This window comes from Anas acuta, chromosome 5 (assembly GCF_963932015.1).
Source record: "Anas acuta chromosome 5, bAnaAcu1.1, whole genome shotgun sequence".
NCBI classification, from domain to species: domain Eukaryota; kingdom Metazoa; phylum Chordata; class Aves; order Anseriformes; family Anatidae; genus Anas; species Anas acuta.
In genome coordinates, this window is record NC_088983.1 from 52,757,476 (window position 1) to 52,781,608 (window position 24,133).

Sequence of the window (24,133 nt, forward strand, 5' to 3'; positions counted from 1 at the left end):
AGCAGACCTCCACAGAAGCTTTTTCAGAGTGCCTTGACCTTGATTCCTTGATGAACTCACACTGTATCATTTGCAGATCTGCAATAGATCCAGCTGTAAGGAACTGGATCTTCAGTTCAAATCTTCCAGTACAAAAAAAAAATATGTTTTTCCTGCATAAAAGCCTGGAAAGCCAATACTGAGTCCACTAAGGAGAATCGTAACTACAGCAAAGATGAATTTGAAACCAGAAGGCTAGACTTGAAAGCCCTCAGATTAAAGTTTGGCCATGCAAGCCTCTATCAGCTGATTACCTAAATCTAAAATAAATGAAATAAGAAAATATAGCCTAACTTTTCCCTTCCTCAGGAGGCTTCAGGACAGCCTCTCTAATTTTTTCATGTCAGGTTCTTGAAGGAGAGGGCCTTCTCCATGTGTTTATTGAGCAACAAAGAGTACACTGGTGAGTGCTTGAAAAATGGCAGTCGTAGGTCATTTGGCAATGTCGCTTTAATGCATTCAGAAGCCAGTAGCAGAGTCTCCACAGATGAATGGAAAAGAGAGGCCCCGTGGGAAGCTTTTTATTTAATGCAATCGCAGCTGTAAGCCGAGGTTAATGTAGCCACAATTTCCCTGGGCAGCATCACGAACAGCTCGGTCACGGCTCGGGTGGCAGCCAGTCCCTGTTCCCTGGAGCACCCACCTCCTCTGGGGCCCTGCCAGGCCTCATGGAGAGAAAACCTGCACGCCCTGGAGAAACTCAGGCATGGGGCAGAGAGGGGTGCATGTGCTCAGCTCCTCCTGCTGTGAAAAGGGGGACAAATCTTCTTTCTTGTTCAGATGGGAGTGCTGGAGGGATAAATCTGTAAAGATTTATGGAGCTTTTGTGCATGCTGATAGCAGGTGCCTCGACGCTGAGCAATGAAAGGAATCCTTTACTCCTGGAACAATGAGCAGCCCTCGGAAACTGGAAAAGGACAAAGGGATTTCTCTGGGACAGACAACATGGTTAAAATGTGAATGATTTCCTTGCCAAAGCTAGACGTCAGCAACGAGCAGTGATGGCAGCAGCTGGGCTGTGCAGAGGCTGAGCATCAGGCAGCGAAGATGTCAGCCTCCCACCTTTCCTGCCTTCCACACTGCAGCCCTGTGAATGCTCCTCCATCACTTACAGCATGTCCTGTTGTCCCCAGCTCTGTCTTAGTGAAAGGGAGCCATGAGCAAACTGTGCCATTTAACAGTGTAAGGTTTATTATCAACCAGTCATTCCAATGTCAATATTTAGTCGCTGTTACCTGCTCTCTTAAAACAAGGCAGGGAAGGTTAGACTTTAACTTTCCCCAGAGTACTTTCCTGGGGATCTAGATAAAGTCAGAGGCAGCAGGGGAAGTGTCCAAACTCACCTGCCCAGGAGGCATGAGAGAAATGACAAATTGCCCTCCCCAGAGAGGAAGCAAAGCTATATACACTAAGCTGGTAAATGGGCGTAATTCACAGTGAGGCTCGCCTTGCGAAGGGAATCTGCATTCAGAAAAAACACTGACAGCACCTTCTCAAGATTCCCATTGAAATACTCAGAAATTCTGGAGAGAGGACAGTCAGGAAGCCACTAGGTGAGAAGCAAGCAGATGTATTGAGATAGATGGTACGGGCAGCCTTTCTGCTGAGGTACGGTAAAAGCAATCTGTGAAGTGCAGCTAGCTGATGCTGATGATCGTGCTAGGAACATACTTCTTCCAGGGTGAGAGATAATGTTTAGGATTATCAGTAGATTCAATCAGGCAGATCTAGGCACGGTAAGCCAGATATCGGTGCTTTTCACTCACAGCACACATTGACAGCTACCGTGCACTCATCTGAGAAGCAGACGTGAGACAGTGTTTTGATACCCATATTTAAAACATCAAAGAAATGCTTACGAAGGTAACTTTCATGTCACAATTAATGTAACCAAAAGCTCTCAGTTGGTAAGAAAAGACCCTTTCTCACAGAAGATGAAACCAAGCAGGGGAGCTGGCAGGCATTGCACAATCTGTCTCAAGGAGATAGAGGCAGGAGAACTCCCCAGTGTACAGCTTGGGCAGCACTGTGTGATGGCGTATCCCTGCAGAGGGCAGAGACCAGAGATAACCCCAGGCACTGCTCCAACAGCTCTCACCTTACCCCATCACATGGATTCCTTTGCAATCAGCCTAGCATTGTTCTGCAGGCTGGAAACATCATGTAAAACCTTTGATCCCTCTGCTCCTCACCTAAGGGCAGCAGACAAATCAGATGGCTTCTCCTGATAAAAGAAAGGAATTTGGTGTGTGTGTGTGTGTGTGTGTGTGTGTTTTTCAAGACAATCAGAAGTTCATTACTAGAGTTGTCCAAATTAAAGTTCCAGTTTCATCACCTCCCTTCTCCTCCCCAGCCCTAAATAATCGTCAGATCATACATCATTTCAAATGCTAATTTAATTACTGAATTATATGACCTTGAAATGTGATTTTGAAATGAAAATCAGCTATATTTATGCATTTATTTTAAAAATTACAATGCTTTGACTTTTTCGATTTTTCCTCCTTTTTTTTTCTTTTTTTTTAACTGCATATTTTTCTTTCATAAAGAACAATCCCTCACTAAAAAATCTTTTTCTTCATCATCCCTCTTTTTCTGATGACAGACTGAAGATCAAAGTTTCCAGGTTTGGCTCATTGAATAGAGAAGTGACTAATCAATAGCAAGCAAACATTCATCACTTAGATTCGCAGGAACACTGCTAGGGCTAGAACTACGATTGGAGCTAGTCATTAATATTATGGAGTATGTGCAAGTGCTCTGCTAAGGAACCTGCAAACAATGTAAAATTAGGAGCTGCTGCAGGTGGTGTTAGCAAGGACAAGGAAATCAGGAGCCTCTCAGAAACTGGAAGCATGACAGAAAGTGGAATAGGAAATGGGGTGAGGAACTGCAAGTCTTCTCTGGTAGGAGGATACAAAGGAATGTGGAGAGGGACATGAAGGACAGCTAAATTTTTTTTGATTCAACTAGTACGCTCCCTGGTATGAAAAAACACACACTTTGACTTATCTGGAGTTGTCTATTATGACACATCAGTCTTTTTCTGTACAAGGACTTGAAGTCTATGCTGGCTACCTATGAAACCCTCAGAACCTGCCATGGTTTAGTCTGCCATAATAGTCTGAACCAGCAAAGTGCAGTACTGGCTGGCATAAATTCAACCAAAATTATCCACTCCTAATCACTGCATTACCAGAAAGGTATGAGCAATTTGGAAGGAATTCAAAGACTATCAAATCTGACTGCAGAACCAAGAAGATTTTAATTATAAGACTAAAGGGCTTAAAATCCTTTAAGCCAGCCTAGAAAAAACTTGTGTGAGGACTGATTTATAGCTGAAAAGTATCACAGCTGAAAGGTAATAAAGACACTAAAGAAAAGGAAGCTAATTCTGTGTGACAGAGTGTTAAGACAGCTGCAAGTAGAGAGAGGGAAACTAAAAAGCATTGAAGTGGAAGAAGTGCATAGGAACAGACTTCCTGGCCAGTGGACTTACATTTAGAGTGAATGAGCCCAGAGCTGAGCTGCAACTGGAATTCCTATTCCAAAAAAAGGGTGAACCAAAATAATGAAATGCCCAACGTGGCAGACGTTCCAGAGAAATGATATTGAACAGTTCTTTCTAAAATAATACATTATTGGTTAAGACCTGTAACTAACACTGAACTGTATATGTAGTGGTGTGGTGTTTATTTAGGTGATGCCAGTAGTCCTCAGTAATTTCAGTTATGTGTTGTGGACCATACTATTGCTTCAATGGCTGGTTTTGGTAATGTCAGATGATTTAAAACCTTTAAGATCTTTTAATATTTTAACATTATTTGGGTAAGGTAACTACCACATAACCTCCTTTAGCAGAACAAACATATTTTTAAATCAACATAAAATTGACTACTTTCTTATTTCATGGAATTATTTTTCCTGCATTTTTCTACATCACAATTAGTAGCTAGTAGTTATACTAGTTAGTAATTAGCAATTACAGACATCTGATTTCTTTTATGTAACTGTCTTGATGTTTTACACTGTATTTTGGGAGCTGTTTACAATGAAACACTCCAAAGAGAAAAATAACTGTATAATATATACGCCTAAAAGGTACACAAATGAGCAAAATCTGAAAGGTGTCTACAGAAGTGTTGCAACTTCTGTACATCTGCTGTTTTGATTTTGGCTACCTATACTTTACAGTGAACTCCCACATGCAACAGAAAACTCTTTAATTTCTATGTCTGTAAAGTCTTTTCTTGCTTATGCATGCGGTTCTCTGCAGATCGGCATATGTCCTCAGGAATAACTCCAAGTTTTGTAGTGGTCTCTCAGGAGTAGTGCTCTTCTTGCTGATGGATGTCTTGCAGGTAACGTCACTTGTATTTTGGTATAGTACTTGGTATTTTATTGTTGGTTTTGGACACCTGACAATCATTTTTCACAGTTGCAAAGTATATGTCATTCCTACTGTCCACCAGAATCTAGGATATATGGACAGGAGAACTCAAGTCCTGACAAAATTTCCCAGATGCATTCCTTCCATACATGCAAAAACAGGCTCGTCTTTGCTAAGCCCTAGCTTGGTTCCTAAAGGTTCCAATAAAATTTCTTTGGCACCTTTTCTGCTAGAGGTACCAGCTTTACTGGATCAGGTAAAAGCAATAGTTTTTGCAGTATCTTGAAAAATTAGATAGTTTTTTGATTAGCGTAAACAGGACTGCTGACAATTCCTCCCCCGTGAATAAAGCACGTAGGAAAACAACCAAATACTGAATCCAAATCACAGGGACAAACAGAAGCTGATAGGATCATTGAGATGTGCAGCAGGCATGATGCGTCAGCACTCCCCCTTGCTCTGTTGTGCGTGCTTTGCCAGCTGTAGCATTCACAGCCACATTCTTGATTGTAACAGCAATCTCCCCCATCATCACTAGTGTTAGCATATGGAAAAGGTGGCATGCAGCAATCTGTCTGACAAACTACTTAATATGTCAGCATATTAGCAATTGGCACGTCCAGCACAAAACCTGCAGCATCCTTTTTGCCAGCCCAGTTCCCTCACCCTTTCCTAAGCACAGGCAGTTAACCAGTTACTTGGGAGGTTGTAGTGTTTTCCCAGCAAGAAGCAACAAAAATGCTGTTTACTGATCTTCCTGCCCTGCAGTTTAACCCCTTGCTTTATTCCTTCAGTATCTCTGATCTGTCCTTTTGCTTCTGGACTGGTTTTCCCTGAGGGGAATCTGACCTTTCCTTTCTTCCTCTAAACTCTAATGCAAGCAGATTATACACAGGTCCCATTCTGTGGTGTCTTTTTGATACGTTTTAGCATACCAAGGCATTTGTAAGCAAGGCCATCCATCTTGCCCTTGTATTGAGTGAGAAGCCTGGGGAAATCACTCCAGGACTGCAGACCAGAGTTGCACCACTTCGCTTCAGCACAAGGAAGATTTTCATCACTGAAAGCCCAAATACAAAGCAAGGCACTTAGCATTGCTTAGTGCAAACGCTTATGCACACAGAGGGACACAAAGACTGCCCGTGTCAGCAAGATCAGCATGCTGACAGTGCCTGCTTGATCTTTGTTCTTCCACAGTGACAAGGGCCATGTGCTACCCTGCTTTTTACTATCAGGTGTCTAGGGCACGCTGTACTTCAGCCAGAGAAGGAAAAAATAGTATTCTCCTGTGCTGCCTCCCTGTGGAGATAATGAAGGTTTATCCCTGGACTTTGTCAATACAGACTCTCCTAAAATAGCCAGCGGTGCATAACTGTGACCTTCCATCCACTAAAATTAAGAGTAATCCCTGACAACGCAATTCAGATTACATTTCCCTGTAACTCCTAGCCCTGGCTGGTTTTCATTTGGTGAAAGTTTTCTCCCACTCCACCCCTTCTTGATTCTTTCTCGGTTCATTCACCAACATGGATAACTTCTAACAACAGATTATTGTGGAACATCTTATTTAATACAGAAAGAAACAGTGAAAATGTGAGTGCATTTAAACTCACTCTGAAGGTATCTGAGCACTGGCATGGTCTAAAGATAGAATCTCTGCCTTTTTAATTTCAGTTTCTTTCTCCACGCATGGAAAATGTACTCCGTCACAAAACAAGCATGCATTAGAGACCAGTCAATTCCCCAGGCACAGCACTTTCAGCAAATATTTCAACAAGCAGCACTTTGCTGCAATAAAGAGGTCATGACAAGATGTCGCTGTGACAAGAGTTTACCTCCTACAAGCATTTCTTGACAGGTCTGCTCATTGCTTCCTACATCCTTTTCTGGAAGTGAGCTCCAGTAGGCAGTGGATCCGTGAATCACCCTCAAAATGTGAGAATGACAAGTGCTGCTTCTGCTGCTGTTGTCTTTCATCCCCTCTCTGACTGCTGGTCAGAAGCCTACCGGGTACCTGTAAGTGTCAGACTGACAGAAATTATGGAGTCCCTATAACATCAGGAAACAGTGGAAGAAACAGAAATTCTACTTGTAGATCTATAAGCTGAGAACATGAAGGAAAACTACTCAGGGAAGATATGGACATGACCACACTGAACAGGGATTTCTTACACGCTCCAAAGCAGCATAATACTGTTGTGGCCTTCTGTGCTTCCTGTGACATAAAGAAAAAATCACCCACCATCAGAAATCTCCAGAATTACTCCAGAAAGCAATCCAGGCCTTCCCAGGTGGTACCAGTTAAACTGAACACTTAAGGAATGCTCCTCCAAGAAGCAGAGAAAGTGCATGGCAGCACAAGCACGAGGCTGATCCAGGTCCAGAGAGCAGTGTGAATGGCCATATGAAGACAAGGGATGCTATAGATCACCCTGACAGCAGTAGTGCAGCACTGGGAGATGCCTTGAGGCTAAATTGGCTCTTGAGGCTACAAAAGAAGCTTGCTTCCTGCCTGGATCCCCATTGGCTGGTGAAGATTTTTTGAGCCCTGGCAGAGCAGGCTCTACTGGTATATCTAGCAGCAGTGCTCCTGGAAGGGGAAGAGATAAGGACAAGCACTGATGGTCTGTCAGAACTGGAGAATGGATCTGAAAATGTTCCTAGTCTTCACCGCATTTCTGCTTCACACTACCCTGGGCTTCCCTATTCAGGTGAGAGCAGCTCCATGCTGCCCAGCTCTTTCTTCTAATTGGCATTTTCTTCCTGGAGTGAAGCTGTGGAAACCCATTTTGATGATTTTCCCACAAGAAAAATGGTAGTAATATAGTGCTATATTAAGACAATCTATTACTTTAGCTCCTCTTTTTGACCTCGTTTTGATGCTATTGTTGCTGCATTTATGAGCTATGGAAAATTAACACCTTTTACCTATTGATTTTGCAGGACAACTCTGGAAACAGTACAGCAAGTAAGTAGGTTTTATATTGTATTTTAATTCTTGACCATGTATCAAATAAATTACGTAGCAGCAATCTTGAAGCCTGGGCATTAGCTGATGCAAATAATGTAGTTTCAGTAATACTTTGAGATATGCAGTTTTTACTAGCTAGAAGTGTAACTACAGACGTTATACTGCCAGAAACAAACATGCCACTACATTGTATGTATGAGGGACTTAGAGAGAGTATGTTTTTTTGTTTGCCTACTTACTAATGTATGTATTTTGAAGAGAGTTATTATTACAAATTGTATGGCTTCCCAATGTCTTTATGGAATGAATAAAAAAATCTGAAGTAAGGGGAAATTAAGATTCAAAAGCAGAGTTCAAAGCAGAGCTTCTTCAGGGTAGAAAAAGTTAAGGCTGTCTGTCAAGATTTCAAGGATTCTAGCAAGGGTCTGTCTGGGAGCAGCAGCAGCAGAACAAAAGATTTTAAGGAAGAAGCTCTATGCTGCTCATACTTAGTGAGGAACAGGGAAATAGAGGTAAGATCTGTACTATGGAGAGAACCCCGTGTTTTGTAGGTGCCGTTCTGTGCAGCGTAGTGGATCCTGAAACAAATGATAAGCTGATTTATGATGCTGCCAGTGATGTAGCTACATACAGTTGTACAGCTGAAGAATGGGGCTGCCAAAGAGACCTCGGGAAAGAGGAACAAAAGCAGAGCTGCAGCAGTGAAAGCACCTGCATGTCATCAGCAGTGTATGTGTTGTGGTACACAAAATTGTTGAGCAATCAGTTTTACTTATAGTATAGACAGATGAAAGGTCTGAGTCAGAGCAGACTGAAGAGCTGTGTGTCTGAGTGGCTCCTCCTGTAATCCTGGGCTGCACAATATTGAGAAGAAGCTTTGACTTCACTGTGTCACAGCACAGAAAAAATGGAAAAGGTGTCAGAAGGGTATAAAAGATGTATAGACTTGAATTTCACCAGTGTGGGTAAATATAGGTGATAACGCATAAGACTAATTTGCTGCTGAGTGACAACTTTAGAGCACCTGAAAGTACTTTTATGTTTCCCAATTTGCTATCTGGCTGAATGCAGATGTGCTTTCACACAGATGTGCGCTTACATATATGTACTTTCTGGTTGTGGTTTGTTAGGTTAATTCAGCTGTGCTTTGACAGGCTTGAAAAGTACATTCTAACATTGTATTTTGATACTTCTCCTTTAAACTGAGCATTAGGAAAAACTCAGCCACTTATTTGTGTCCTTACCTGCCTTGATGCAGCAACGAGAAAAAGGTACATCAGGTGCTGGAGAAAGCTTTGCATTGTGCTGAGAAAGAAAATGAATAGTATGGGCTTAACAGAACAGCTTTTGTCACTTTGAAAAATAGAATGGGGTCATTGCAGATTTCCAGCGAATGTCAATGGAAATAAAACCTTAACTACAACAAGAAACTGCCAAGTCAGGGGTGACGTGCTACAAAAGGAAGAGGCCTTGGAAAGAGTCGCTTGAAACACTCAGAATAAGGCAGTGACTAATGAAAACTGAGCAATTTTTCTTTTGAGATGTAATTTATGGCATGGAAGCAAAGGGATGCAAAATTAATGTTCAGTAAATCCAAAGCCAGTGGAGGGACATGCTTGTTGGAACTCTAAATGGCAAGGTTAATGGGCCAAACACATACAGTGAGTTTTAATTTACCATTGTTACTGCTTTTTGTGCCACCTTTCAGTATCTACAGTGCAAGGAAAACTTGAACTGCAACATTTTGAAATCTGTATCACACCAGATGTTCATTTGATGAGGCACATAGCAGATGCCTTCTACAATGTCTCACTTGAGCTTTAAAAAGGGGTCCTGGGCTGTATGTGCCTAGGAATCTGGAGCCTAATTTCCACTGACTTTGACTAGTCAATTATTCTAATGCTTCCTGTGTGCACAAATTTTGAATTTGGTCAACCTATCTCAAAAATGCACTTTCCTGAATAAATTTTTAGATGCCATAGACCTCTCTATTGCAGCTCCTGGGAAATGACTGAACTTTTGCATAATAAACAGAAGTTATCATAGTGGAGTTTCTTAGGATGCAATTGAAGTAACAGTCTGAAAAGGCAGATTTAAGAATTTTTGGCTCAATCAAAGCAATTCTTCTGCAGGTTCTAGACCTACTCTGAATAGGAAGAAGTCCCCCCTACTTTTGGGCAATAACCACTTAGGTCAATGGAAGCTGTGAAGAGGAAAGTTGCTGCAAGGTGTGACAGCTTGGCATCCTCCACATCTTCTGTTGAAAACACATGCTCAGAAAGTTAAGGATGGGCTTAGAGATATGAGAACTATTTGCATAAGTGTTGTCTGTGTTGGTGTTGGGTAGAAAATTAATAGTGGTTTTAAATTTTGACAAATACAGGTGTGATTATTAGCAACATGGAAGAGATTGCCAGAAAGGTGTGCGGCATATCCATCATACTTAAGAGCAGGTCAAGCAAACTGTGTTCAGGAATAACATAGATAAAACTGCTTCTGCCTTAGGGAAAGCACACAAACTGGATGACCTTTGGAGGACCTTTCAATTTCTGTACTCTTATGATGCTATAGCAATGAAGTTTCTCTTCAGAAATACATATATCAGATTTTCCCTTCTATGCTGGTATCTAGAAACTGACTTTTGGCAGAAATAAGAAGATGCCACACTAGAAAGTCATGTTAGGATAGTTACAAGCTGCTGTCAGGTGCATACTGAAGCCAAGATTATTTGCCTGGTGCTAAATTATAGCCTTCATCCCATTTTATAACTTTCCTCTTTGACACTGTGAAACCAGAGAGGATTGTTGAGCTGGTTAGCCTGCACCTGTTCCAGTGGAATCTGGGAACAAAACAAATTTTTGTCCCTAGTTTCCTTTGACATTTTTCACACTGACGCTGAAAAATGCTTTGCTGATTCTTATACAGGTAATGACCAGGATTCTGTTCCTGAACATGGAACAGTTTCGTAGGTGTTTGTCTGAACCTCAATTGAGTTTCTGTGCATATGCATCAGTTAGTGCACCCTCTTACCTCTCCAAGCAAAGGCACCTGCCAAAGGCATTGCCATGGCTGAGGAGACCTGTGCTATTGAGACCTGTGCTGTGAAGTTGCTTTCAGAATCTAATTTGCTCCTTTTGCTTGTCTTTTTCTTCCTTGCTTTTTGCAGCAACAGAACCTACTCAGGTGAGGACAACTAAATCAGCTCCTTTGTTAACTTTGGGGTCCAGCATTGACTTCAAGACTCATCTACTCATCCATATCCCCATCTGTGCAGGAAGTCTTCCCAGATCAACAATGTACCAGAGTGTGCAGTTTCCATCTGTATCTCATTTGTCGTTCCAAAATGCCCAAATATGGCCAAAATCCCAGGAAGCTTTTGCCTTCTTTGTGGTTACAGAGAAAATTCAAAACTGCTTTTTATTTCTACTAGGCAAAGGGAGTATGGCAATTTGTTTTGCTACTAACATGACCTCCACAGCTAGGTACCAGCCCCACAGTTCCCTGCAAGCTGTAAATGCCATGGCCTTTCACCACTGTTGTGAGGTGATGCTGGGAGGATTTCATCAGAGATTTCATCAGCTTTGTACTCAACCATCAGGGACATGAATGAAGCTATGAAACTCTCTACATGCTTCAAATTGCATTTCCTGAATCTCCTATGCCAATTTGCTTTATGATATCCATACATACGAAAGTACATCAAAGAAAAATATCTACCACACGTGTTAGTATTTTTTTTACACATGGTACAGTAAATAAGACCTCAGGACTGCACTACTGAAAGATACACAAAACAGTAGCCCAAACACTTTTGATCCTTTGCATGTTAATTTGTTTCATATTTATGTTATACTGTTAATTGTGAGATAATACTTATGTTTCATCCTCCTAGGTTACTACAGAAGAAGAAATATATGGTATGTATTATTACATCTAAATTTAAGTGTTTGCTAGGATATACTGATTGTTAGCTACCCGGTTACTCCAGAAAATAGCACATGATTAACACAAAATAATCTCTGGGAAGAAATTTTAAATGAATGCATTAACCATAATAATTTATGCAAAGTAGAGTCCCTTGGTTGTGGCCAATTGCCCAGCCTTGATAACAATCTCAGGTGTTAATTTTGCTAAAAATGGTTCTGCTTAGATAATATATTGACTTAAGTCACTTCTGAAGGTTAAAGGAAGCGCAGAAGCCATCTGCCTGTGCTGTTCATGGATGTCAAGACTCATAGCATGATGCTCAGATTCAGCTGATTTTACTTCTGTGAGGCTCAAAAGTCTCTGATGCTGGGCTTATCTGGGGACCTCAGTCTCAATCATGGAATAGGAATTAAGTCCTGATTTCATTGGTTTCAAGGGTTTTTCAAGAAGAGTGTACCCAGCAGTAAGCAGCAGGAATGCTTTCCATCAAATTTTGCTCCTGATACGTTGGGGGATGAGTGTGATGTGTGCACGCAGAAGGAAAGCTGTGCTGTCTGAGCACAAAGAGGGAGCCATGAAGACAAGGGGAATTGCCAGCTGGAATTGCCTGCTGTCCAAGCAGGACAAAACAGACTCAGAAGAGCTGAAGGACCATTCCTGAGAATGCAATGACTAAAAAACAAAGGTAGAGAGAGAAAAAGATCAAAAAGGAATGGCTCTCGGGACTGGATTGATGCCAAAACAACCACTGCTGTTGGGAGGTTCACAAGATTGTGTCCCTGAGCAAATATCTACATGACTGAACACCATGCCAACACATAAATAGACTCCATGAGTTTGACTACATGACTGTAATTGGGGCCAGAGCAAAAAGAGTGCCTGGAAACTTGTCAGATTAAAAATCAGGATTCATTTTTCCCTCGGGAATGACAAAGTGATTCTCTGTATTTTCTGCACAGAATCTCCATCACCTATAGAGACAGACTCTGAGGATGAAGTTATTTTTAACAGAATTCTGAAAGTTAACAAAGGTAATACCATCAAAGCCCGGCTTCTACTGGGTCTCTCTGATTGTTATTATTTTGGAGGGGGGCTAGGGGGCTGGTGAGGGGGCAATGGGGGAGATACAATATCTTACCACAGTCTGTGCAAACATTTTTTCCTATCTTACTGATATAAATGTAAGAAACCCTCAGCAACTGGCCACGAATTCTTTGTGCAGTCTGCTGAAGCCCTATGGTATCCTAAATCTATCTTGTCAATATTGAAGTTGATTCCAGATGTAGACACAACTGAACTATGCAGGGAGCTTCTTCAGCTTTAGCTCTCAACATCTTGGTCCTTCTTTGGACATAAAAAGAGAACTTGGTTATATGGTTGTTTTATTATTTAACTACCTTTCTGCTGAATGAAAGTAATACATGCATTCAGTCACCATATGGCTTTGTAGGACAGACTCCTAGATGGCCAGTTCCAGGCTTCCTGCTCTAGACTTCCTGTTTCTTGATACTTCCAAAAATATTTGCCACTTTTTATCAGCTTCTCTTTCTTATATTTTCTCCTTTGGCGAGGGGAAAATGTGGTCATTCATGAAGCTCTACGCCTGTCTGTAGAAACAGACAGCAAACACTCCTACAGATGTCTAAGACAGAAACACTGTTTTTGATTTGTCCCTCTGTACTCTTGCCTTCCTGGGTTTCCTTACTTTCCTCCTGCCTTTGCCCAGCACCTTTCCTGGGCACTCACTCAGTGTGACAATGTGGTGAAGAAATAGTACCAAAGTACAGCATTCCTCTTACTGCTTGAATTGCTTTCAGACCTACCTTGTCTTGCCTGAAACCCTACCCAACTGAGCTGGTGCTTCTCACCTGCCCTCTTAGCTAAGGACACTTCAGGGAAAAGTAGGGAAGCAAACAATGTCCAATACCCCACTTCCAATGTTGACCAGGAGCAGAAGCTTGGGAAAATAAGCTTTCAGAAGGACACATAGAGTGACACTTTACCAAGTGTGCCCTAGACAGCTCCCAGCAGTCTATGGCTCAGGTACTTCCACCCTTTTTTCTCACCACAGACTGCTCTCGGTACTTGCAAGAAGGTGACATAGTCCCACAGAGGAGCCGCAGTGCCATCAACTGTCGCAATTGCTACTGGCCCCAGTCCAGCGATGGGATTGTTCGTATTCCCTATGTCTTGGATCCTACTTATGGTGGGTGTAAATTTCCATATATATACATGTATATATATAGGAATGGATTTTATCCAATAAGCTTCAGATAGAAACCTGCTTCCAGCTGCTACAGTGATGAAATCTATTCTAAGGGTTTATTTGTGCTATGCAAGCACAGATTAATTTTAAATACAAAGACACAAGCAGAAAAAAAGAGATCAAATTTCCTTGAGTAGTTTGCATCCATAATATTTTGTGTCTGGTCTCTTGAAGACAACAGTGATCACATTCTCTGATAGTATCTGCCAGAATACCTGCCTTTATGCCTATTGTGGTGTGGTTTGAATGGCCTACTTTTCATTAGCAAAATAGCTTCCCATAGCTGCCTGCAAGTGCACAATCAGCAGCTAGAACAACAATCACCCCTATAATTTAAAACAAGTTGTTAAGAAAAAAGGGCTCCCACCTGAATCCATTTGGACAAGGATCTGGATAAATAGAATCTCATGCCAGGCTGTAATATCTTAAATGAAATTCATTAACGAGCAAGAAGCAACAAAGAGACTAGGCTAATATTTGTGTCTCTCATTTACCCTGCTTTTGTGCACACATGAGATTTTAATGGCACCTGCTATTATTCTTTGTGACCCCCAAAATTAACCTTTTCTTCTCCAGAGGAGAGCCACATAAGAGGGATTCAGGAAGCTATGGCAGAATTCGAAACACTGACTTGTATTAATTTTGTGAAGCGCAAGACAGAACGTGACTACCTCAGCATTAAATCTGCTGATGGGTAAGTTCAAAGACAAATGAACAAGTTGTTTCTGTATTGCTTTTCAATTCCTCGCTACCTTGTGTGACTTAGAGAGGAAAGAGGTGTTGATTTGGAGAAGAAACTTTATGTTTTATCACAGTGCAAGGTATCCTGCAAGTGCAAGGACCCAGCATTTACTTCAGTGAGTCAGCAGAGAAACTGAAGTGACTCAGACCATAGAAAAACACCCTTAAGGTGGAGAACATGCCTTAGCTCATGTTTTCTGTGTGGTGTTTTATATATATACACATATGTATATATATACATTATATACACGTATACATAATGTATACTTGAACACAACATATAACAAGGTACTGTAGTTCTTGCAAAGGCAAAATCAATTCCAATTTACGAAATAAACAGTTCTCTGAATCAGGCATACAGTTGATTGTCAAGGTCAGAATTAGAGTCTGTGAGAGAATTGTTTAACATCTGCCAGCTTTTAAGTGCTATTCATCTTAGTTCCAGCTCTGATATAGGATTCGGTCATTCAGATTAAAAACGGTTATTTCTAGGGAGTTAAAATCCCTGCGTATAGAAGGTCACTATGCAGGAGCCTTTGTGCTAATGAAGGTCTTCCAGGAATCTTTAGTGATGACCATACTGACTGTTGTTTTGTACAACATAGTCAGTTTTGCCTTTCTGTAGACACTGACTATCCCAGTGGACAGGAAGTAATCATTTCATTCCCACAACACGTATGTGAAACAAGATTCTCTGTAACGTCCCTTTGCCTGACAATAAAAATCCCATAAGTCTTCTGTTGGTGTTCAATGCCTCTCTCAGCTGCTGGTCCAACTATGGAAAAGTAGGAGGTGGACAGACTGTTTCTGTGATGAAAGGAGGATGCATGTGGAAAGGAATCATTCAGCATGAACTGGACCATGCACTGGGATTTTTGCATGAACATTCTCGAAGTGACAGGGATAAATATGTAAAGATCATGTGGGAGTACATCAGCCCAGGTAAGTACTTTTGATTTCCTCAGTGTAGACAGTAGAGTAGATATGTCCTGCTGTTTCCAACTCTTCCTTGCTCCATGAAGGGAGTGGATAAGAAGCATACTCTAAGAACAGTATCTTATATTACAGCTGACAGACCAGACTTCAAGAAATTTGAAAACTCGAACAACCTGGGTCTTCCATATGACTATTCTTCAGTAATGCACTATGGCCCGTAAGTAGCAGCATGACATTGCTTTTGTTGGAACTCAAATCTCACATTAGATCTAACTTCTGTAAAAACTCTGTCCTACTACTAATGGGGAATAGTTTCCACATTTCCCCCTCTGAGAAAACCAGTGTAAGTCAGTTCAGATAAACCATTCCCCACGATTAATTCACTATCCTTTAGCTTTCTTTAAGGAGTCATTCACAGCTGAGCACGTGGCAAAGGAGGGCATCTGCTAACTGCTGGACTTCGTAATCAAACTTATTTGAATAGCACTGTTAATTATAGCAACAAAGAAAGCAGTCTCGGAGTAGAGTTTCTCCTTTGCCATCTGAAGAAAAGGATTACATAGCCAATAAGAGGTCTGCAAGCCATCAACCGCAGATAGGTGTGTTAGGGAGAGCTGTCTTTTTTCCTCTGTTACTCTAGCACCTAATATACTGGGGTTCTAGGCTAAAAATAGTTTTCTGAAGTGGTATTAACACTGCAGATCATTTAACCAGCAATCTAATTAGTGTTATTTGTTTAATATTATCAGTCTAAGATCATGGTAAAGTAAATCTGTGCACAAATTTAAATAAATTAATACAGAGGCAGCCAAAGGTTGTTTTATATATATTTTTTTTTTCTATTAGAAGAGGCTGACTTACCCCTCCAATAATTTCTGTATTAGCACCCTCTTGTGGGACTTCAGAACCTTAAACACCTTCACAATGTATGTGACAACAGTGTTATTACTCCCCAGCCACCATGGCTAGGGCTTGGAGGTTTGCTTGAATTTTCTTCAAGGATGAGTTTGGGATTAAGATAGTTTGTTAATCCCTGTTTTTTTTTTCATATTTAATAAAATTTCAAAACAATAGCAAAGGTAACTGATGAGCTCATTTTAAATTTAGCTCTCCAAACAGCATAGTCTGGGGGCCTTCTTGTATTATGAGACAGCAAGCAGACATGTTTTGCAGGTTCCATTCTTCCTGGACAGGAGATTTCCCCATTCCTAGCTGCAGGAACATGTGTCAAGAATTGGCCAGAAGAACAATCCACTTTTCAGATGGGATTTAGGAAACTTGCATACAACTGTTGTTCTCCCTCTAAAACATGTAGATTGTGCCTTTAAATCCTGAAAGAAGTAATTTTACTTAAAGAACTTTTTTTTTTCTTTTCTTTTCTTTTTTTTTTTTTCAGATACACGTTCACTAATACCACTGGAAAAGCAACTATTGTACCAATCCCTGATGGAGCAGTACATATTGGACAGAGGCAGGGACTGAGCAACATGGACGTGGCCAAAATCAACAAGCTTTACAATTGCAGTAAGTGCCTCAAAGCCACCCTTTCCTCTGAGGATACCCAGCTCCTTGACAGAGGTGTTTGGGCAGTCTGCATTGGCAGCAACTTCACATCAAAGACTATGAGACTACTCTCCTAAATCTATGGTACCCATTATGGTCACTCCAGGAGAGAATGCAAAGGTGAAGCTGGAAGCATGTTGTGATTAGTGAAATGTTATCTTTTGGCATATGTGGCTACTGTGGCAATAGCTTATCTGCATACCATGTCATATGCTTCACTGGAGTCATCAGGTTTGTTAGGGCTCAAGAGACAATGATAAACCCCACAAAAAATCAGACATCTCTGTCCCTCATTGCAGTTTGTATTTAAGACCTGAGACAAACAAAAAAGAGTTGTTACGCTCTTTTGAACTGAAACTGTTTCATGATGTGCAGCTCTAGCCTAATAGTTTTCAAATGTTTAAATTGTCATTCTAAATGTGTATATATTTTCTACTTCTTAAATTTAACCTCTGCTTGAAGAAATTCTCTGATACAATCAGAGAAATTTATTCAAAGCTAAAAAACATGACAAATAAAGTATTATCCCTTGCACAGAGGAAAGCCCAAGTCCTCTTCCTAAACTTAGAATTTAGGTATTGCAGAGACACCATAATTTTTTGATTCTTCTCACACCACTTGACTTCCTTATATCAGTGGAAAACCATGTGACCAAATGCATCAAAATGAAACCTCTGATATTCTTTAGTGTACCAGTCCCCTGAAATGATGCTCCCTTGTCAGAAAATCAAGACTTACATTCTGAAGAGATTACAATTTTCAGTGAGTGGAAGTTTCTCTATGCCTGGTGCTGAACTAAACATTGTTTCTCCCTCAGGTCGCTGTAGCACTATTATCGATGCAGCATTTGGGTCACTGAAATCTGCCAACCATCCAAGAAATTACTCAGATAACACCAACTGTGTCTGGCTTATCCGTACCCGATCAAGAAAGGTAATCATGAGTTAATAATGGTATTGGAATATGGTTGGACTTATACCTTTCTTTGTTAAGAATTTTGCTCTTTATCTGCATAACAGTTGCCATATAGCATCTTTTTCATGGGAGAGATTGCAAACTAGTCTGTACTTCTTTGTGTACTTAAGCCAGGTACAGGCCAAAACAACTGCAGAAATGTGGTTTTGAAAAACTCCAATAGTTTTGAAAAACTCTAAGCAGCCTGAACATGGGAGCATTCAATTAGAGGCCCATTAGATCTGAATCCTGCATCTTCAGGGGATGAGAGGCAAGGCATGGCAAGCAGTACCAGTTTGGGCTTGGCTACATCTTGGATTCTGTCTGGTTTAAAGGACATTCCATGAAAGAACTCTCATATGTGTGTATGAAAGGCCTGGTTTTTCTTCCCTTCCAGATTTCCCTGCATTTCCGTGCCTTTGAGCTGCAGAAAACCAGAGGCTGTCAGGGTGATTATGTTAAAGTTTATGATGGATCCAGCAAGTCTTCTGCAGTTTTAATGGACAAAACCTGTGGATCAAAGATACCCATGGATGTAGTTGCTTCTAGCAATCTTATGCTCGTAGAGTTTGTCACAGATGGTGCTGGTACAGCTTCTGGTTTCCAAGCCACCTTTACTTCTGGTAGGTCTGAGAACAAGGAGAATGGTGGAGAAAGAAAAATAATCTATGTCAAGTCAACAAGTGTTCTACCTTCCTCTTCACATGTCTTTTGGAAAAACACTGTTGAGGAAATGGTATCTATGAGACCCATCACTTCCTGCCTTGCTTTTGATCTAACGGATCAGTCCTACACTAGTGCCATTTATTCATTCAGAAAGATGAGGCCATGCTCGGGACAAACTGTCAGCCAGGTGATTCCCAGATTCCACAGTTTGCCTTGCCTTTCAGATACACACCGTTCCAAAGCATGCACTGTTAAGGGTATGATCAGTTTAAATCTACAGCTAGGATTACTAGCACAGTAGGATGAGAATAAGTCATAATGCAGTATTTAAATATATTGCTCTTCTGAAAAAAAAAAAGATACAGTTTTTAATCAAACAGTTCAGAGGGCAAGAAAGATTTGTGGTAAGCCAGGTCACCTAGCCTAATGGCAAGAAAAGAGGCAGTATTTCCGTGGTCAGGATCCATGAACATATTCACCTAAAACACATTCTTTTCAGTCCTATTTAATTAATGACTAGTGTCACAAACATACAATTAAGTTACCACAGTAATGGTGACTCTGTATAGTATCTATTTCTGTAAATTGTAGCTATGGAAGGAAAGAAAAAGAGGAAAAATCACCATGCCACTTGTGTCATTGACTACAAAATGATCCCAGTTTTTGGATAAAACATGATTTAACTTTTACATACTTTAGAGATACTACTGTTTGTTCAGAGAGCTCTGAAAGCTAAACATTGTCTCATTTCACTTACAGTAAGGATCCAAAGAAAACCTAGCAGCCACAACTGACTTAATGGAGAAGAATCTATTCTGTGAATATTGAAATTATGCATTTCCAACTTTGCTCCTATCTTGGCTTGGATCAGTATGAAATTTAATTCTATTAAGAATCGAAGTCTTCACCTTCCTGAGAAAGTTTATTCCCCAAGCCATACAAATGTATGAATTCTATACGTCTGGTATACTCCCCCTTTCATCTGCACAGTTAAGTTATTACCTCCTTCTATTTAACAATTTAATAAAAAGCTTCATAAAAAAAAAGTTTCCATTTCTATTTTCCAGTAGTCCCTTCCAGCCTCACACAATATCAATGTTGTCTTACTTCTTAGCACCCTTCATTCAGCCAGAGGTATCTCTTAAGAGTATCATAAAGATGTTATCATAGGTTTAGACAGCTGAAGAGACCAGCTGTAACTTTACAAATTCGCTTTCTATTCTCCACGGTCTTCAGCATGAAAGAATGTCCTAGAAACAGCCTCTTTTCCTAGCCTAACATTCTAGCTTCCAAAAATGACATCTCTCTTAAGTGATCCCATTACATCCTTAAATCACAAGAAAGACAGATATGACAAAATTGTTGCCATAAAATATCAATACACCCTATTGCAGTTTTCCTTGTACAGTTCTGGTAGGCAGGGACCACCTAAGGGTGCTTTTTTATCCAGAAGCCATTTTTACTCCACAGACACAGTTAAGCCTGTGGCAGGATAAGAGCTGAACTAGATAATGCTGCCAGAGTTCATGTACTTCTTCAGTTCAGGTAAGAAATCTTTTGTGAGGCAAGAAACTAAACTTTCCTGTTCTGATCTCTCAAGGAGAGAGCTGTAAGATTGGCAGAGCCCCTGGAAAGCTCATTTCTTAGTCATTGTATGTAATGACACTTTGTTTTTTTCTAACAGATCTGAGAGCAAAATAGGCCAATATTTTACTCTTGTAGAGATAGTTAAACAAATGAGTAACCTTAGCATATAACACTTGCATGTGCAGGTCTGAAAAAAGGCAAATGCTTTTCCTGGTCTTATTCTGTAATGCTAGGAACCTTGGAAATTTTGTACAGAAATAGAATTCTAGAAAAAAACAGTGGGAAATTAACTTGAACTACAACTAAGGTTTATACAGCAAGTTATTGATTTATTTTCTTTTGTTAAAGGAGGCACCAAAGAGAATGCATTTACAAGAGTTTGCTCAAAGCTTGCTCTGTGTTTATATTTGATGAAGGATTGTCCACTTCTTTAAAGTTAGAGAAACCTTAACCCCATTGAAGATTGATTCCTCATCCACAGTGACAAATGGCTGTGCAAATGCCTCTGAAGACAGGAATTTTGAGTCTGCTTTAAAACAGACATTTCTTTAGTTCTTAAGACATTGGAACATAGGTTCAGCTTCTAGTTATTCTACTTCTACTTCTTAGCACTTACGTGTTGCTATCAGTACATCATATAAGAAGTAGTCTTTCTGGAATATTGTTAAAAATGCAGTTCTAGAGAAAAATATTTGAGTGCTGTGATTCCCGAGCCCCTACAAAACAAAGTGGAGGAAACAATACCAGAAAGCAAGAATTTACTGGTGGTTTGGTGAGGACCAATTTTGTTATTTCTGATATAAGTAATGAGGGCTGTTTTTTGTATGGAAATACAAAATGAAAAACAAACAAAAAACATTGATCTGTATGGAACACTTAAGATACACAATTTTCATGTACTTCAGTCAGGAGTGCACCTTCTAAAAGCAGAGGTCTCTCAGTTCTCTGTCAACATATTTTTCAGACTATACTTAAATGCCTTTTCAGTCTTGTGCTTCTCTTCTGAGATTTCTGCATGGGCCTCCATCATAATGATATTTTATTATTATTATTATTTTTATAGTGACATCCCCATAGATACCTTTATACACAGCTTTACAGTTTTTTATTTTTTTTTTTTCCGTGGCTTAAACAGGATCTGGCACCAAACTTCTGAAAAATGAATGCCAGAAAACACAACGTCTGCTTAAAGAAACCCTAGTACATGAAGGAGTTTGGAGAGTTTCCAAGGAAAAGTGCCCATTTACTGGCTTATTAGCTTTTATGAAAGCTTCATGGAGCAAAATCTCTTTCTTCTGTCAGGAATGACAGACTTCGATGAGCATGGACATTTGCAACTTGCAAGCAGGTAGTGTGCTATTTACCCCTCAAGATTTTATGGCAGTGGAATTTCAATGGCTTTCAAAGAGCTTTGGCTTGTAGGTGGAGATACTCACAAGGAAGCACAGCTGTGTTCATAAGGGCTGCGCTGAAGCTTCTCAGCGCCATGATATGCTCTCTGAATTTATATTTATTTTTATTTTTTGACAAATTATAACTTTTGCAAGTTGACATTTGCAGGATCAGGTTCAGAATACTCGTCCTACCCCACCCTGTTGGCAGAAGCCATCCTGTTCAGAAGGATCATATCTCCACCTCTGACCATATAGCACTTAGAGACATTGAAGGTTTCTAGTTTTGGGGTTGTGCCACAGAGGGAGAAGCTGAGGTTTGTTTCAATGCTGTCATTTGATCCAAGCAAATTTGGGCATATGGAAACCTTCACATATGCAAAGCCCCCCAGGGATGGAACAGAATATCTCTTTTAGGACACCAGCTCTTCTTCCAAACTACATCCATAGCAATCCAGCCAGGCCAGTCCCTGCGGAGAGATTCTTAACAGAAATACAAAGATTGGTAGGAATGTTGTAGGGATGGACGTGTGCACGTGTGAGAAAGCACTGAAAGAAGCAGCAGAACAAGGGTTACAAGAACATCCTGTATTGATAACAAGGGACACCATTCCCATGACACTGCTCCCACGACACTGCACCCAGGAGGATCATAGAGGAATGCGTTGTTTCTGGCATGACCACAGGGCCTACGCTCCGTTCAGGTAACAGCACAGACGATTTGTCAGTGGAAGATCTCATGCCTTCCTGCCAGCAAGCTTACAGCAACCTAACATGCCATTTCTTTTCCTGTTACCCCAGCAGGAAAACAGACATATCCTGCCAGCAGCAACAAATGAGCTGCCCAAACACCAGGGACTTCTGTGGGAAGGCACAGGGCTGCAAATCCCTTGTCTGTTTCAGTGGTGTTTTCCTTCGTGATTCAAATTCCTCTTCACAAGGCACCACGCAGGTATGGGACAAATAGACTGTCACCTTCAATTCCAGGCCTTCCACACCGGGGTCTTAGGGTGCAGTCCTCAGGCACATGCAGGATGCCTGTACTGTGAAGCACCCTGCCACACTGCCCATGCTGGCAGTGACAATGCAGCCTGTTGGATCCTGTACCTACAACTTCTGCTCCTTTCTGTCCTGGAGCTTCTTCCCCATCCTGCTGCCTGTCTTCATTCCCCAAACACCCTCTCACTGAGCTCACAGAAGAATCTTCATAGAATGAGGAGATGCAGAGAGGGAAAACAGATTTTGCCTGAATTGGCCTGTTTTATATCTCTTTCTGGAAAAAGGCAAAGCCAGTATCTGAAAGAATACTCATTTCCTGATTATTTTTTTTAATTTTAATTATCATGTTTTCTTTGCTTTTACTTAAAGAAATCCCAAACATTTTATTCCGTTTATTCCTATTTAATTCCAGCTTTGATAACATGAGACAAACGCATTTAATTTGGCATATTGTATTGCACATTATATTTTAGCCATAATTTTTCAGTGACTATTGTTTCTGAACTCTCAGACAGTAAGGAAGTTCGTCTGTATGTTTAGCATATAGAAACAATGACAACCAGTGTTGTCAATCCAATCCATGAATTACAGATGAAAAGCATTATACTATGGTACACTTCATATTTATAAATAACTTCTTGGAGCAAGCATGGGAAAAAACAAACAAAAAAAAAACCCAAACAAACAAAAAACACAACACATACATTTTAAAGTTACTACTCTATTTTCATTATTATATGTTATCATATATTCTATTTACTACTGTATAATTACAGTACCTTGACTAAACTGTGGCCCAATATTCAATAGGCAATTCCAGTGAAATGGACAATGACAGTAAGAATTATTTTCCTTCAAAAGGGTCTAAAAAATATAAAATTGTTTTAGAGAACTTTTTTCTTTTTTAATAACTTCAAAATTTGGCTTTCTGAGTATTAGAAGACCAACGGATAAAATGTAAAATCCATTTTCTGTCTTTTATGGGGATTTGCAGACATAATAAAAGGAATATGGAGTAATGCACGTACTTAAGATGTCACCTTGAACTGTAAAATTGTACAAAGTGTTACTTATATAGAGACACTGATACTATATAAATAGCTGTTTTCATAAAAAGATACAAGTAAAAATTAACCAACTATAGACCTGCAAATCAATATGCAAACAAGACTTCCAAACTGAAGACCACTTTTACAAGTAAAACTGAAGAAAAAAAATTCATTCAGTTGGGTTTTAGCATGGATGTAAAAACAGTCACTGTCTTCTTCACCCCTTTCATTCACACCAGACTGACAGTATACTGGACGTCACTTGTTTCCCTGCAGGTTTCTGTCCTCTGCAACTGATGCAATTTTCTCAGTAGCAAGCTGTTTTTTCTAACTGTTGCTCCTGTGCTGGTGTAGTTGACAGCTTTGCTTTCCATCGCACACAGTGTTTACAAGGTAAAATCCATCTTGAGATCAATGTAATTTCACTTCTGACTCAAGTTTCTGATTCATATTTGCTGTAACATTAACCACATGGTAACCAATTTTAACCCGGTGCCTAAATGAGTCATATTGAAAACTACATAGTTGTATGAAAACATTAACTGATGGCTTTTAAGCAGATTTAATTCATTTTCCTAATATTTATCTCAGCTGCTGGCCGCCTCAGGCAACGCCTCTCACACACCTGGGACAACCGGGTTGGAAATAATTTGG

The 24,133-nt window shown here is 40.3% G+C and overlaps 1 protein-coding gene across 2 annotated transcripts; it reads left to right on the forward strand.

Moving 5' to 3' along the window:
- Nucleotides 1-6,466: 6,466 nt before the first annotated feature.
- Nucleotides 6,467-19,702, forward strand: LOC137857784 (astacin-like metalloendopeptidase). Of its 2 annotated transcripts, XM_068684740.1 has the most exons (13): nucleotides 6,482-7,140; nucleotides 7,373-7,397; nucleotides 10,567-10,583; nucleotides 11,293-11,317; nucleotides 12,287-12,358; nucleotides 13,399-13,533; nucleotides 14,170-14,287; nucleotides 15,098-15,276; nucleotides 15,403-15,487; nucleotides 16,667-16,794; nucleotides 17,651-17,766; nucleotides 18,185-18,410; nucleotides 19,213-19,702. In XM_068684740.1, exons 1-13 carry the CDS (start codon nucleotides 7,051-7,053, stop codon nucleotides 19,245-19,247), a joined length of 1,251 nt encoding a protein of 416 aa, XP_068540841.1. In that variant the 5' UTR covers nucleotides 6,482-7,050; the 3' UTR covers nucleotides 19,248-19,702. The 2 variants fall into 2 exon arrangements, with proteins under 2 accessions (XP_068540840.1, XP_068540841.1); XM_068684739.1 differs by lacking the exon at nucleotides 19,213-19,702 and having other exon boundaries at nucleotides 6,467-7,140; nucleotides 18,185-19,065.
- The last annotated feature ends 4,431 nt before the right edge of the window (nucleotides 19,703-24,133 follow it).

What these genes read in the sequence shown, in the direction of transcription:
- LOC137857784 (XM_068684739.1), top strand. Translation starts at nt 7,051, where the DNA reads ATGGTCTGTCAGAACTGGAGAATGGATCTGAAAATGTTCCTAGTCTTC. An exon ending in TGTCTTGGATCCTACTTATG is followed by an intron (nt 13,534 to 14,169) that starts GTGGGTGTAAAT and finishes TTTCTTCTCCAG; the next exon opens with AGGAGAGCCACATAAGAGGG. An exon ending in GTGGGAGTACATCAGCCCAG is followed by an intron (nt 15,277 to 15,402) that starts GTAAGTACTTTT and finishes CTTATATTACAG; the next exon opens with CTGACAGACCAGACTTCAAG.